The 16,938-nt window shown below is 35.7% G+C and overlaps 2 protein-coding genes across 5 annotated transcripts; one reads left to right on the top strand and one right to left on the bottom strand.

The window, feature by feature from the left end:
* Positions 1-744: 744 nt before the first annotated feature.
* On the top strand, positions 745-6,396 carry LOC101505660 (RNA pseudouridine synthase 5). The gene is made up of 14 exons (XM_004496265.4): positions 745-1,018; positions 1,093-1,150; positions 1,241-1,268; positions 1,365-1,411; positions 1,501-1,591; positions 1,974-2,139; positions 2,528-2,615; positions 2,819-2,894; positions 3,260-3,335; positions 3,671-3,738; positions 4,316-4,385; positions 4,986-5,064; positions 5,892-5,985; positions 6,137-6,396. Exons 1-14 carry the CDS (start codon positions 931-933, stop codon positions 6,212-6,214), a joined length of 1,107 nt encoding a protein of 368 aa, XP_004496322.1. The 5' UTR covers positions 745-930; the 3' UTR covers positions 6,215-6,396.
* A 912-nt stretch (positions 6,397-7,308) lies between these two features.
* On the bottom strand, positions 7,309-16,711 carry LOC101504689 (uncharacterized). Of its 4 annotated transcripts, none has more exons than XM_004496263.4 (5): positions 15,972-16,711; positions 14,735-15,586; positions 12,409-13,563; positions 8,876-10,501; positions 7,309-8,788 (listed from the first exon to the last, which is right to left on the bottom strand). In XM_004496263.4, the coding sequence occupies exons 1-5, from the start codon at positions 16,126-16,128 to the stop codon at positions 7,569-7,571; spliced, it is 5,010 nt and encodes a 1,669-aa protein (XP_004496320.1). In that variant the 5' UTR covers positions 16,129-16,711; the 3' UTR covers positions 7,309-7,568. The 4 variants fall into 4 exon arrangements, with proteins under 4 accessions (XP_004496320.1, XP_004496319.1, XP_004496318.1 ...); XM_004496262.4 differs by having other exon boundaries at positions 7,309-9,988; positions 10,070-10,501; positions 15,972-16,710; XM_004496261.4 differs by having other exon boundaries at positions 7,309-10,501; positions 15,972-16,710.
* Between the last annotated feature and the right edge of the window lie 227 nt (positions 16,712-16,938).

Here is a 16,938-nt window from a genome sequence, read left to right as displayed (position 1 = left end):
ACAGTTAGAAAATTAGGTCTTTTTTGTTAACTTATCTCATGACTCATCAACTTGACTCTTCCACATCTAATTTATATTAAAAAAATGACAATTAAGTCTCTGACAATAATTAAATAAACAATTTAATCTCTGAAAAAAAAAATTAACTAAATTATAATATAATTTAAAAAATAACGTCAATAAAATTCAAATTAAATCACAACGGTATCCTTCATGAACAATATATGAAATCGGACCTTCAAAAACACGAACAGAACAATAACACAACTTTAGAAACGTGAAGGCGAAGAAGAAAAACGTTATATGAAGAAAAAAACACAGTTTCTGAAACAAATGTCAGAGATGATGGAAGTCACACTTTCAGAATCGCAAATCACTATAGAATCAAACAAATTTCTATTTTAGATTTGTAGTTTCTCAATATAAATAACATTGTATTTATTTTTCTCTAAATTGAACGAATAACTAAATTATTCCGATTTATTATTTTTAAAGATTAAAAAATAGTTTTTATTTTTTAAAAAATTTAATTAAATTTTTTAAAATTTCTCATGGACTAATTTTATTCAATTTATTTTTAAAAAAAAAACTAAAAAAAACTTATTTTTTTTAAGGATTAAATTGGATCAAAATTTATCATGGATCTTTCCTCTAAAATATTTTATAAACCAAATTCATCCAATAACGACTTAATATTTAGATGGAAAATAAATAGACTTAAGCATTTTTTTTTCCTTAACCCCGATTTAAAATAAGTAAAATACAGCGAAGAAATTATTCAAAATCGGATTTTACCAAACCCACATTTTTTGAACTGAAGTTCGAGTTAAATCATGGTTAATGGAGTTTAAGCATTTAGCATAGGAGGTAAATTTTGATTATTGTTTTAATAAGTAAATAATCATGTTTATGATATAGAAGTGGAATTGAATGTCGAGGCAGAAGAAAATCGGAGTTCCTTGGCCGGAATTGAACGACGGCCTTTCCTACAACGACGTCGTTCGACCCTCCGATGCTGGTTTGATCACTAAATTCCCCTCTCTTCTTTTTTTGTTGATATTTGAATTTGATTTGATTTTGGTTCAATTTCAGGTTTAACACTAATTGAGTTTTACTCCACCAAGTACAAAAGTTCAGCTCCCTTACAAGGGTAATAACCCAATCCCATAAACCCTTTTCTTTTCTTTATCATAAAAATTCAAAATTTTCTTCTTTTATTTATATTGATTTTTTGTAACAGTTGGTTGCAGCGTATAAAAAGTGACCAGGTTTGATCATTAACTAGTTAGTTATACTTTTGACTACATAATATGAAATAGAAATTTAGTACAATGTTATGATTAATAATGTGTCATTTTCTATAGATAACAGTTGATGCAAAAGTTGTTACTGATCCAAACACACTCCTCAGGTTCTTTTATTGAAAATATTTCATTCTGTATTATAATGTAAGGTGTTTTGTATTCCATCATATCATGTTTCATTACTTCTTCATTCTAGAGCCGGCTCGAAGCTTGTCTATCATAGACTTCCGTGGAAGGAGCCCGATGCGCCTCACACCATTCAAGTCTTGTATGAAGATGATGACATTGTAAGTCTTAGTATATGTAATTTTACCATTATGTCTGTCTCACAAATTGATATCTATAACTGTGTTTCTCTGGTCAGTTTTATTGAATTGAAACTTGGAAACTAAAATGATTAAACTTAAAATTTGGGTCATGAGAAGGAGGGAAACATAGGTAGAGAGTTGTCTCTTGGCTAGATTTATACATTTTTAGTATTCTGGTTCAATGCTTTAAGTGATTCTTTAACATGAGAATTGATTACTCCTTCCGGTCTTAAATATAAGAACAAAAAGAGTTACATCTAATGGTCAAATATAAGGAAATGTTAACTACTTCATGTACTCTGAACAATTAGAGAGTCTTCAATATTTGTTTTCCTAATTGTGATCTTGATTATGAATTCAGATTGCTCTAAATAAGCCTTCTGGCCTGCAAGTTCTGCCTGGAGGTCTGTTTCAGCAAAGAACAGTTTTAACACAACTTCAATGGGAAACCAACAATAAATGTACCTTTGAAGCACACCAAAAGCCTCACCCTGTTCCAGTACATCGCCTAGGGAGGGGAACTTCAGGTTATATTGAATACTTCTGTTGAAATGTGAAAATGCTGTATTATATTTGTTGCTTAATTTGCTTTGAAATTGGCACATGTGTGATTGAGGTGAGTTTCTGAATTCTATGAGAGGAAAGTAGTTTTATTTAAATATAATCTAAAACCATTGTAGGCTGTGCCTGTGAAAAGTTTAAAGCCCATTGCAATCACTATTTTCATAGTTGATTGTTTAACTTAAAAGTGGTAGTAAATCAGTGATATTTTCATAGTTATTAGCATCACTACCAGAGATGTTAACATACTATGAGTGAAACCTTTTCTTTTGATACCCTTCTAAAATTCTGATGTATGAATAACAAACTAGACCATGTCAGTTTCTAATGCTTTTATGATTGATTGCATGACAGGAATTTTATTATGTGCAAAGACAAAACTAGCCAGGGTTCATCTTGCATCTTATTTTGCTGATGGAACATCTCGCATAGGAGGAAAAAGGTTAGGAAAGAACCATCTTTTGGGTTATTTGCATCTACTTAATCTACTCTTGCAGTTGCATCTTGTTGTTTATCTAAGTAGAATAGAACACCCGTAAATAGAACATAGGAAAAGCTCTCTTTTTAAGTTTTAAAGTTGAAGTTTTAGATTTTATACTTGATTACATCATTTTACTCATTGTATTCTGTTGTTTGCGGATGCAGAGATACAAACCAGGAACTTGGGAAGATTGCAAAGATATACCGAGCACTTGTGAGTGGGATAATTGATAATGATAAGGTAATATACTGTCATCTCCATCCCCAATTAAAGTATGAGAGAAGTAATGGTATTAGATATAAGAAAGCATGTGTATTTCATGCTGCCACCTATTCATAATGAAAAATTATTAGACAACTGCAAAAACTTCTCTTAATGATCTCCAAATTCATACTTCTGGAAATTATATTTTGCTGTCAGATATGGAAACTCGGTGTTACAATGCTCCTTGACCTTTTGGATGAAGAGAAGCAACTCTAATTGTTGCGCTAAGGCTCCTCTTCTATTTTACCGTCACACGACTCGAAATTTATTTTTCCAAATATTTGGCACGGTTGCTTCTATTGACACTGCTTGTATAACTAGAAGATTATTTTTCTTCACAGGTGACAATTGATCAGCCAATTGGAATGGTAAAATATCCTGGAGTTGCTAAAGGGTTATATGTTGCTTCTCAATCAGGTCATTATTTTTTTCCAGATGGATGAATCTTAAAAGGAAAGCCGCACTCATCTTTACTAATGTACACTCATACATATGCTTTTGTTAAAAGAGGAGTGCTACCAAAACTTCTCTTATCAGGCAAAATTCATGTACATCGCACCATTTTGGGAATGGGTCAAACATAAAATGGTGGGGCATATATGAATTTCATTTGGTAAGAGAGTGAATATTGAAAAGAGTATTGAATTGTGTGTTGTTAACACTTTTCTTGTTTCTTGTTAAAATGTTTCCTTTTCATCACAAAACTGCTCTCTATCTCGTCCACTCACACTTAGGTGTTTTCATTGAACCAGGAAAACCAGCGCTCAGTGTGGTCGACATTCTGGAAAGGAATGTAAAAGAAAATAGCACATTGGTCCAGGTTGCCCCTCTGTTCAAGACTACGTGTTCTTCTTTATGAGTCAACATTCATGTATAATAAGAGATTAGCCTGCATATAATATATTACAAAGTAGATTTTAAAAAATTATTACAAGGGAATATTGTTTAGAATAACAATAAAAGAAAGATTGTACTGATTAGACTGTTACTGCATTCCAATTAATCGGATATATAATTTTAACAGCTAGAATTGAGTAATTTAAAAAGTCATTAATTGTGGAATGAAGTTTCTGATAGGATTTGGACTGCACTTTTATTTTATTGTATGCAGAAACGATGAATTTCTTTAGCCTATTAAAATACATTGATTGCTTGGTACTGTTTTTTCCAAAAAGTAGTTGGCCTATTATTAGCAACTTGCTATAATGAGATTAGCCTATTAGCAACTTGACATTAAAGTGGTCACTATTTTTAATAGAGATACAGCTGCTTTGGGTAGAATAGAAGGTCAACATCATCAGTATTCTTTAAAAAGAACCGTTGTGGTTTTCAAAACTTTGGATTGTAATGATTGTAGTATCCATAGTAGTAATTTTTCTGTTGGCTTGTTTGAACAGGTTAAGATTCAATCTGGACGACCGCATCAAATCCGCATTCATCTCTCTTTCATAGGGCATCCTTTGATTGGTAATTATTTTATGCTGATTTAATTATGATGCTTCACATTAAGAGAAATAACTTGCAAGATTACAAGTGTATGAATATTTAGTTGTGCAAATTTATGGCTAAAAATCTTTGAAAGTATTTTAAATCCTTGAAATATTTTGTTTGCTTCATTTTTGTCTTCAAACTTTAACTTTATCAAAGTTAATTGTGTTATTAATGGAGATTGAAATGAATATTTATTAGTGTTTCAATTTTGAAATTAACATTTACGCTTTGTGAATTTTTTAATTTTGTTGGTTGATTATTTTATCTTTTTTTCATTAGGCTAGGGTCTTAGAGATATGATTCTCCTAGCTTGTTACAAGTTTGGTTCTTACTTTATTGAAATAAAATTTCTTCATACCAATCGATCTATTTCAGAATGAGTTTCCCCAACACACCTAAAGGATTGCATATTTTCGTTTCTACATGATGAGATAATGGTTAAGCAACATATGTCCCTGCATTCTTTGAAATCTTGAATGCTATGAATCTTCTCTTCTTGCCTGACTCCATGTTTGACTCAAGCTAGTAAGGAATTACGAAAGTCGTATAAAACTTTTCCTCTATTTTTATTTGCAGGTGATCCTCTTTATGCTGTTGGTGGACAGCCAAAATGCTTGGATTATGACTTCCTTGATGACAGTTTTGCTGAAGACGGGTAGGTGCTTCTATTTATATTCTACAAGGACACTTCCATTCATTTAACACCATATTCTTCTTTGTAGTCATATTTTGTTCATATTCTGTTACGCAATCATCTTTCCATATTTTGTTCGAACTTATAAGCACCGTGTCTGGGAGTGCAAACCACATCCAACTTCCCAACCATCATGTTTAAGAACATTTGCTGGTTGCTTTCATACTTCTGTTCTCACAGCTACTTTTTATGCAAGAAAGCATGTTTATAAATTTCTATCTTGGCTTGTCTTAAACATTCTTACCATTTGGGATGAACTTAACTCTCCCATTAGGCCAGTATGTAAGGTGAGGAAAATCCATTCTTTCTAACCACTTTTCAACCCTTGTCATAATCTAATGTTAGTCTCTCGACTAACTTAAATAAAAGGTTGCCATGTTAAATGGTGTTGATGGTAGATGGCGGAAGGTCTGCCATATAAACACGACATTGCAGCATACGGCACTGCCATGACGAACATCCCTTCACAAATTGCCTATGACAGCTGTCAAAAAACCTGCGACGGCATTCCACTATGGCAGCACCATAACTGCCATTTGACATCACTGACATGTTACTAGACAAACAACCCTCTATTAGAAATAAGTTTTCAATTTAAACATCTTTTATTGATATTCAATACTTGCAATTCTTTGACGTCTGTTAATTTCGCATATATGACGGTGGGATTTTCCCTTGACTCTTTTAGTTCCTTTTGGAAGATCAATATTTCATAATTAACGATTTAATATTTCATAATTTCCATTCCAGATCTGGTCAAAATTGTTTCATTGCTGCTTATTGTATAGGGGTTATCCAAGACCGCCGAAACCAGTTCCTGGAGATTGTGGATATTATTTGCATGCACATGAATTGTTGCTCACACATCCAATAACTAATGAGGTAAGTATTGGTATCATCATAGGATTAATTTTCCAGTTTATATCATTTGAAAACTGAATGCATATGTCTTGCTTCGTGCCATTTTATGATGTTCATTATACAATGTGGTGATTTTGGTTTCCAAAATAAATAGTTTAACGTGTACTTGCAGATAATTGAAATCATTGCACCCCTTCCTTCCATCCTCCAAACACATGAAGAGGCTAAAGAAATTGCTATTGCTCAGTAGACAAACTGCTTAGGTTGTTGAAGATGAGAGAGAGAGATGTATTCAATTTAAGATGCTACCCTAAGTTTTGCAAACGTCTCGTTACAATAGCAAAAATTAGTAGAAATGTGAGCGAACATTGCCTCAAGTTTGACAACGGGCAAAAGTGATTGATTAACCTATTTTGTATTCTCTTTTTTGTACTCAAATCTTCACTTATTTGAATGATTAGAAGTATGAAAATATAAATACACACCTGTGATAAATGATAGATTTATCCTGGATATTTAAAATTAAAATTTAGAAATAGAAAATACAAACCATGTGCCCTTTTCAAAGTGAGCACCAATAAGATAACTTTAGTAATAGTTGAATAAGATAACATTGCCTAGCAGCTATACCTAGTAGTGGTGATGGGTTGTTTTCACCTTTTTGACTTTGGTAAAAGGGCTCCATCACCACATTTGCACGTTTAAATAAAAAAGGAAAGAAAAAAAAAATTACGAAGATAAGGTGAAAGCAGAGAACGAAACATGCTCCGGCACATGTGGATAAAGTCGCCGGAGTTAGTTGACTAAAGTATATTGGTCTGGCACCAGCGAAAAAAAGAAAGGCAACGTGGGAAAAAGTCATTGCCCACTCTCTCCTCTCGCCTAACTTGAACAGAAATTTTATTTTAGAAAAAAGTAGGTCCCCACCACACAACTTCTATCTCTATCTAATTCCTTCCCTGCACACTGCACACAGGATATTCTATTTCCCTTAAACCTTTCTTATTGGTAAAAAATTGACTAACATAGAAATTGAATTGCAGTGAGATTTCTACAGTAATCGAGCACATCAATCGAAATTCAGTAATTTTAGACCTTTGAAAAAAATCCTTAATTTAAGAATACACAATTGCTATCCAAGTTACTAGAAACAGATACCGCTAATTATACCACTGGTTCTATTTCTATATTTTACTAACAAAAAAAACAGGAAATTATAAATGTTAAGGAAATTTAGAAACACGTACCAAGCCTTCTATTCTCTCTAGTATAGTGAACTAGTACCACGAAATGAATTGTCAAAACTTCAAACAATTAACCAGATAGCCAAGGTGATTTCAAAAATGAGCAATAATGTGGACGAGGGATCCAAATGCAAATTGGTAAAATGGCAATAGCCCCTCCTAACTTTTCCAGAGATTATTTCTGTATTTTCATCAAATACAACAAATACAAAGCTGCTGCCACATTACAAGCACCTAACATATTTTACCAAAAACGACGGGCTTGAGAACCATTAAATTGCCCTACACTGTATTGAGCAGTTAAGGAAAAACTATTATACAGGACGCGGCAAAAAGAGAAGCTTGCCGCTAGGTACACTACTACCTGCCTAAATCCCCCTTCCCCCCCCAAGATTCATCATCTCTTACAATACTCCCATTCTGACCACCATACATGTCAGAATTGGAATAATGCATTTTGATTGCTGCCACAGGATCCGACACGCCGCTGCATGACCCTCCTCCCACTAGAATCCCAGGTCTTCCAACGCTATTCATTCCCATCATTCCCCTTCCCTGTTGCTGCAAACTAGAGATTGCTTCAAAACTGTTTCGTCTCTGCATCTCAGAGAATACATTTTGGCAGTGTTTGACATCCACCATAAATGGCTGCACTTTTGGACCATCCCTACTTCTAAACATCTGATAATCAATCATGGCATTGCTGCCATTAATGTCTCTAGCTGTAAAAGCAGATGAACCACTCAAATGCCGTTCATTATTCTTGGCAAATGCCTGCAATGGTTGTTGCTCCAATTTGGAAGAAGATGAAGAAGGATAAGTACTGAAGGCAGCAGGATATTTAGCTAGCAAAAAAGAAGAATCCGGCAATGATGAGAGACCAGTCTGTATAGTTTGAATTCCATTCCCTTCCCAATAACCATAACCCATCACTGGAACATTTTCAAGTCCAAGATAATCACTGCGGTCAAACTTCAAAAATTTCAAATTTCCATCAGAATTATGATGCCCAGTAAATTTCAAATTAGAAGATTTGTTGCTTAACTTGGGGTAATGGGTACCATTTTCTTCACTTCCCTTTGAAATCAAACTAGGTTTCTGAGTGGAAGAAGGATTGGTCAGTATCTTTCCAAACAGTTTCACATCACCATTTCTGGGTGTTTTGTCTGAATCTGAAGAATGCCATGTTGTTTTAAAATGATCATCAGTCTGTTTGGCCTTTTGGGGCAGAAGAGGCAACTCAGTTGCTGAATTGCTGCAATTCATAACTCCATCCACTTCTTCCTTGATGGCCCCTCGCAAGGGATAGCCCTGGAGGATGCCAACAGTCCCAACATGGTTCCCCGGAAGAGGAAGCTGATGGTCACCATTGCTGCCAGAGCTATGACAGCGCATATCTCTACCTTCCTGAATATCACAAGTAGAGGACAGTCTATCCTGGCTAACTGTTTTTTCACATTGAGCAGCAGCAGCTTTTTGCAACAATGAATTAGCAGTTGCCCGAGAATCCTTCGTAGATAATGCAGGGATATGAGGCTTTCCAAGGGACACGGGCTTATTTTCAGTACCAAAACTCAATCCTGAACATGAATTGACCACAGATGAGAATGAAACATTTGCAGCAGTGCTTGACTCTAACACACAGCTTTTTAATTCAACTACAATACCTTCATCAGCTTCATGTTTATTATCTATGTCATCAACACATTGGGGTGCTATCACTTTCTGCCTTTCCACTTCATTTCCAAGATCTCCAGAAGACACATCAGAAAAAGGTCTATCCACAGCAACAGAACCACACTCCCATGGTTCAATAATTCCTGGAGTAGATATTGATTCTCTAATTGCATCTCCCAATTTATATGCTTCACCTTTTGCAACTTCTATGCTATCTGATGTAAGTATAGCTGATTGTCCATTGACTGAACCAGTCATGTCAGATTTGCCCAAGACCACTCCACTACCATCAGAGCCCAGCCCAGACTCAACCTTAATTGCAAAAACATTGGAATCCACACCTACATTTTCAAGACATACTTCTGTACCGGTTATTTCCCTTGATTCATTTAACTCAGCTGACAGATTCCTAGCTTCCAGAGGATTGGATTCGTCATGGAGTGTATTGACACCAGAAGGCAGGTCCTCATCTGTTTTATTGCCAGACTTATCAGCATCAACCACTGAGCCTGTCTCAACAACACATGCATCATCGGTGTCACTCTCACCACCATTAGCGTCATCATTCAGCGGGGATCCAACAATTCCAGGTAAGGGGTGTGCGACATCCAGTCCAAGGACTTTCCGAGTCTTGCTGAAGAAAACTTTGCAATGTTCTCGGGACCTTGTACCTACACACCGTGCTATCTTTGCGAAATCCTTACCAAAAGACGATACAGCCTGAAGAAAAGCTGCCTTCTCATCATCTGTCCAGTCAGAAAGATCCACTTCACCACAGCTCTCATCTGAACAAGAATCATCATCAGCATTCTGAGAAAAATCAGGCGTCAAGGGTTGTTTGTATAAAGGCTTCGCTTTCAAGAAGTTCCTTTCCTTGTTACCATCTACAGGATCAACTGAACTTGTTATGCAGGAACTCATAGCCTCGGATGAGAGTGAACCACATATACCAGCCAATACATCAGCTGCAGCAGCAGTCTCCCTTTCATCCGCAAGAATATCAAAACTGTTTGATCTCTCTATATTGACGTCCTCGCCCCTTGATGCTTTTACATTACCATACCCCCCCAAAAGGAATCTTCCTGCTCGCATCCTTTTATTACCTGCAATGCCATCTGCCATCACTGAAGCTGCACTCAATATATCAAGCGAAGAAACATTAACTTCATGATTCCATTTTTTACCTGATGCCATCAAGTTAGATTTAGCTGCAAATGACTTCCCAAGCTTACCAACATCTTTCCTCTTCAGTTTCTCAAAACATTCAGATTTGTGATTCTTGTAGTAGAACTCAACACAGTCCGCAGTTGTCTTGTGATCAAGGAAAGAAGCAATTTTACAGAAATCTTTTCCAAATGCAGCAAATTTCTCCAAGAAAATTTCTCTCTCTTCTGATGTCCAAGGATTGATCATAGCCCTTTCTTTCTCAATAGCCAACGGATCTTCAACCAGTCCATTACTAGATATGAATTTTGAAACCATCTTCTCCTTCTCATCCAATATTAATGATGGCATCTTCAGAGTGTTTCTCTGCAGTGGAGCTTGTGATTCTGAAAGAAGTTTGCCTGTGAAATTAATAATCTCTGACGTTGGAACCAAGCTTAGATGATTTCCAGCTGCATTCATTAAAAAATGGAGAATATAGTTATAATCACAGCAAAAAGACTTAAATAAATTAGGAACTCAACAGGCAACTATAAAATAAATATCATGTGTCAACATCGAATAGGAGACACCATAAGAATTATAATATCATAAACCATAATAGGAGCCCCAAATTTAGTCATATTTTCATCTATTATATATTGATATATTGAAATTGCTTTCTACCAGACAAACCTTGCTTCAGCATCAGACCTTTCAACCTATTTAAATTTGTGATCATCAACGACAAAACCCTACCAAGTAACAACTATTTTTATTGACACAATTGAGAGCTCAACTAGCCTATATGTCATTCAGTAAGCGCATCCCAAGGAAATAACTTGCAAATAAAACTGAACAGGAATGACAACCCGTGAAATGTATTGAGATCAGAATCATTACAAGTAACTAATCAAGGAGAAAAATTCAATGAAAAAGAAAACTCCTACAAGTAGCTATGTAGTGTGCACCCCCATGACAAAAATACTAGTAGCACACTGCGATATATCCCCCTACTAAAATTATATACCAGCAACTTGTACAAGCCCAAGTCAACTATTAAACAATACATGGCACACATAAAGGCACATCTTACACATTAGTTAAAGCTACAAAAGTTAAACTAGCCAAGGATTGTCTCATCTACTGCAGTACAGCTCATATCTCAGATAACCCATGTCCAAACAAATTATATTCTAAATTTGACGACAAAAAATTGCATTCGCTAGAAAAATATTTTTAATTTGATTAATAAAAAAAAAGAAATCACCATGACTACGAAACTAACTGATATTCCGTTTATGCATGCATAGTTGTCAATAGTAGCTTGGAGCAGCTTTCGGGCCAGAGCGGAGTGGAGGCTTGCGCCCCCAATGCCTTGAAGTCAAACTGAGGCTAGCCACTCGACTTCATAGTTTAGTTTTGATCTCTAAGTTTGGTTTTGATCTCTATAGTTAAACCAAAATATCCCTCTTTATAGTTTGGTTCTGATCTCTTCCAGAATTGGGTCACCAAACCCGACCAGACTTCAAGGGTCACTACACCCATTGTGCTGTTCGTCCATGATTCTGCAACGCAAAACTATAGAAGAGATCAAAACCAAATATTTCCTCTTTATGGAAGAGAACTAATCCATTGTTTTATCCTTATGGTAGAGAATCAAAATATCCCTCTCTATAGTTGAAACATTGTCTGAGACCAGGATTTTATTTTCTCATCTATCCAATCCCCATTCCCATGTTTCTGCTTTTGTTGCAAGGAATTATGTTCCTTTAATGAAACTATTTTGTTATGTATCTATCAACCCTATACATCAATCTAGAAGGTATAAATAGCATTAAAATGAACATTCACAATGAAAGTAACTTTTTACCATTCCAAAACTAAAATCTGGATGCTAGAGAAGACTATCACACACCTTGTGATGGATGTCAACCACACAGTCACACAGAGTCACTTAATTTTATTTATTTAAAAAATTATCAACAAAAAATCAACTACAAAGCCATAGAACTTCATCACATCAAGCAGAAAAAAAAATTAGCTATGGTGTTTTCAACAAAAAGTAATCTGCAAAAGAACTATGTAATGAAAACCAATTGTGAGAACAATTTTACACCAAATTGAAAGTGTTTCATACAGCATTTATACTCTAAAACAGAGCTTTAAGGAAATTTAATAAAAACAAACCTATTTTTCTACATTAACAACCACCCTGTCATTATTATTTCTTTTATTAACAAACTTATGTAAATATCTACATGAAATAACAGAACTGCAACAAATTGAAAGAAAATGTAAAATAGTGCCAATAAAAAAAAAATTAAATGAAAAATTACTGGCATAAGTTAAGCCAAAGAACTGGCGGAAAGATTCATACCAGGGAAAGGAAACCGTGAACGAATGGAAGATCGATTCTTCAGATTACTGCTACAGGTAGTTCGTACACTTAGTTCATTTTTCTTATGAGATTTTGGGCGGCATTTCCTATTAGACAGTAGGCGCATATCTTCTTTCCACAAGTGATGCAAGGCTTTGAACTTGAGTGCAATAATTCTCTCCTTAAATCTTTCAAACCGTTTTTTCTTGGCAAATTTTTCCATAATTAATGTATGAGAAGACGAATCATTGCTGACTCCCATGTTACCAAGCTTATTACATTCTTTAGGCAATAACTTAGCAAATACATCGTGCGCTCGGTTGGCAGATTCTTTATTAGAGGCAATAATGGAATTATAAGTATCCTCATAGCTAGAACATAGGCTTGCTCCAAAGGTAGTATCATCCAAGCTATCCTTTATCTCTGTAGAAGTATTGACATCATTACACGCAGATACACTAGCATCTTTCCTAGTAGTGCAGCGGACTAGGCATTTTATGGTAGTAGGTTGAATAGTATCCATGTCCCCTGATAAGTTATAACACTCTCCAGTATCACATGAAGAAACTGCTTTTACCGAAGGCGGAGGCTCAACAAATTTAGAAGTTGCTGATCCCGGACTATCAATATCCTCTTCCTTGTCATTTTCATGAACAATTAAATTAGTTGACTGAGGCATCTTCTCTATATTGGGTTCATCAGAAGAGATAATTATCAATGGTTCTGGCCGAATGACCTTCTGAGAGACTTCAACACCTTCATAAAATTTCAAACTGCTACCTTCCTGCTGGGAGCCCAATGCTACAGGACACTGATATCTATCCACAGAAGATTTTAGAGACTTCAGTTCATTTTCAAGCAAATCAATTTCAGATTCAGTCATCTCCAATACCTTCGAAATGTCAGCTTTCCATATAAGCAACTTATTAATTGCATTGGACCGAACAAGACCAGAATCATCAGAACTTGGATCATCAGACTGTACTAACTCAACAATTGAAGAGCCCAAATTATTCAAGGAGTCAATATCCAATTTTTCAAGGTTAAGATAAAACCTCTGCAGGTGATTCTGGAACCCAGGTGCAGGTGACTCAGTCAAATTACTAACATTATTGTCTGCATTTGCAGTCTTTCCCGATAATTTATCATCCACCCCTATAACAAGGTTGAAGTTAGGTTATTGCATAAAAATAATATGTGCAAGGTAAACAAAGGCAGCACACATAACACAGCAATTATTATGACGGGAACATTGAAGGACCATAATTACCATTTCTGATCAAAGCTCAGGAAAATGATCTTGTCAAAATAAGAGTATAAAGAGACCAAAACAATAATTTGAATAAATATTCATGTCAACACATATTTACAAAATCGCAATTGAGAACAAAAAGTCCGATGACAGTAGGTATATTGACTTTATTAACCATTATTTTGGCCAACTCATTTTGAAATAGAAATAAGTTCATGGAAGATATACTGAAGTAAGACTTTCCTACCATATGCTCCTATTATGCTACCTACTTTAAAAGCAGAGATGGACACAATACATGTTCAAGGATCGGTATCTCAACATCACTTGAAGGCAGCAATATAACTGTCCAAATGTCAGTTCTAGTGATCACCATAAATCAATGAAATATGCCCAAAACTGTTTTCAACATAATTTCAATAATTCTCGGAGTGTTTTTACCTTTTAAAATCAATACCACACCTACAAAACACTTCTAAAAAAATATCATTGCAAACCTGTTTTCCAATAAAAGAATAAATTCATCAAGACAGAAAAGATGCATACAAAGAATAAGGGTACTGAGAGACTATATCATCCTCCATAAAGCAAAAATGAATGAAAATAAAAATCAAAAAGAACTGAACCAAGAAAACATCAATAGAACAAAGCTTTTTTAAACAACAGAAGAAACTCATTAAGAAAACATGATGATTATAAAGACAAAAAGGGTAAAAGAATGTCCTTACAACAAAAAGCAAACATAGAGAGAACAAATAATGCATCAATAAAGCAAAGGTGCCCAACCCAGTCTTAAATTGCAATTAATAAATAGTAGTAAAGACTGAAGAGTGTTAACACGTTAACAAAATTGCCTTAGCTGATATCTGACTGCTATTCCACCTCAATTACTCATTAAACACCACAATGTCACAATACTGTTCACTACAATCCTTTATGTGATACAACAAGATATTAACCATGCAAGATCAGATGCTAGCATTGAACTTTTTTACTAGTTAAATTGCCAGTTTGCTCTAATATCTCTTTAACAGAAAGATCTGACACAATAGTAAAGAAAGCCTCGAAACATACCTGGCGAGGAACTGCAGGCAACAGAAGACGGAGTTGCAGGAGATGCACACTCTGAAAATCCTGTAACTTTTGGGCTTTTATCTACTAAGTTGGGGCTGATTAAATTACAGGGTTCCATATTGACCGGGCCATCTTCTTTGCTTGCACCTGGATCAGGTACCTCGACTTTTTTCTTCTCATACTTTGCGAGTCCCTCGCCCCAATTTAGCCTAGGCTTCTTTCTAGAAGTTGTATCTTCCAACGGCATAGAAGATGTCACACATGCAGTGGCTTCCCCTGAATGCGACTCAATGGTAGTGACATTTTTGGGTTGCAAATCAGGCTTTGCTTCATAGGAATCTGCCCCTGCCATACTCCTTGAACTACTTGAGTGGCTAAAACCTGATCCTCGAGAAGACAAGCTTCCAGATCGGGTCCATTTAAGTGGCTTCCAATCAATCGAACCCAGAGAATTCTCTCTATCACATCTTGGGCCTGTTACCAACCCATTGACACCACCCATCTTTTCATGCTGGTCTTTCAAGTGATGCTGTTCCCAAGTGTTTACAAAATCAGAATGTGGATGAGACGAATATGTTAAGGAATCATCAACTGACCTCTGGTCATTATTCATATCCGGTGGCCTCCTGGACAAATTTGGAGAGCCATTGGTGACTTCCCACGAATGACCTCTCCAATCTCTCTGGCCAAAGGAACCTCTATTGTCCCTACTGCTCCTGCCATATTTTCCATCGCCCCGTGAAACCGATGGTCGACTATCTTCCTCCATCGACTTGTCGCCGGACCGAGAAACCCCATAACCATGACCCGGTTCTTCAGAAAACATGTGCCAACCACCCTGCTTACCATGACCTTCAGAGAATATTCAAACAAACAAAAAAAGGAAAACCGAAAAAAATCAACACAAGCAAAGTATATATTCCATCACCCAGAAGAAGGAGAGGAAAAAAACACAAAAACAGAACAAAGAAATCTTGCAAAAATATCCTCATTTCTTAAAGGATTAAAGAAAACAACTACATGCACAGATCTTCAAAAATAAATACAAGTTTCACTTTCAATAACATACAAAATACGCAAAGCATAATCATCCAAATCATAAACCGCACAAAAATCTATTAAAAAAGCTAGAAACGCAAAACCTAATAACAAATCGGCGTTTTATTCCTATTTTTCTATAAAAAGTAAACAAGCATATAGATTACAAAATCGAAAGAACAAAGCAATTAAAACTCACCAGGTGGTCTGCGAAACTCGGCGGATCCCCATCGATTGAAATCACGGTGATGAGACGAATCTCTCCATCTCGCCACAGAGCCAAGCGATTCCGACCTGTCGTGCTTCCTCTCCTTGAAGAAGTCCTTTCGATCCCAAGGCAATGGTTCTGGCGGCATCAAAATCAACCCAATAGCATGGGCAGCAACTAATAAACAAAACCGTATTCACCGCACAACACAACGCAGCACCACAGGTAACCAAAGCAAAACAGCACCGCTGCCAAAAAAACAAAATCTAGGGTTCACAGCTAAAATACAAAAACGCCGTCACGCAAGGTTCCCTGCCGCCACAGATCGAACAAGAAACCAAACGCGGCAAACAAATCAACACGGCCGCAAGGCAATCTAGGTCTACACCGCAGCTCCAAAACGAAAATCTTCACAAAAGCGAGGCAAAGAAGAATGAAAAGCTAGGGATTTATTTCATAATGAAAATAAAAAAGAGAGAGAAATATATATAAAAATATGTTTAGAAGCGGCGTTTCAGATCGTAGAAGGTCGCCATAAAGAGTGAGAATAAGAGTCTTGATTCAAATATTGATGTGTCTATAGCTTAGACTGTGTGTGTGAAAAACTTCTCGCGTATTCTGTTGGATGGTGGAAAATCCGTATGGGGCGAGAAAGTGAGAACGTGATGAGACGATAAGGGACAAAGAGAACCTTGATAGAGAGAGAAAATGAGAAAGAGAGAGAAAGTGTAATAGCGGATCTCAACAAAATTGCAAAACCATATATCAAACTCCTTTCGAATCCGTTATTTTATTATTATTATTATCATTTTTGCGTATCTTTCACTATATTTTTTTTGACTATTTTTTTATTTTTTATTTAAACATTTTATAGTTGTTTAATCATTATCTTTCATCAATCAGCTTTTTGTTTGTGACGACTTCTTACGAGTTACAAATCAGACTGCCTATTGTTTCG

This window comes from Cicer arietinum, chromosome 4 (genome assembly GCF_000331145.2).
Source record: "Cicer arietinum cultivar CDC Frontier isolate Library 1 chromosome 4, Cicar.CDCFrontier_v2.0, whole genome shotgun sequence".
Classification (NCBI taxonomy): domain Eukaryota; kingdom Viridiplantae; phylum Streptophyta; class Magnoliopsida; order Fabales; family Fabaceae; genus Cicer; species Cicer arietinum.
This window is presented reverse-complemented; position numbering and strand designations above follow the sequence as displayed.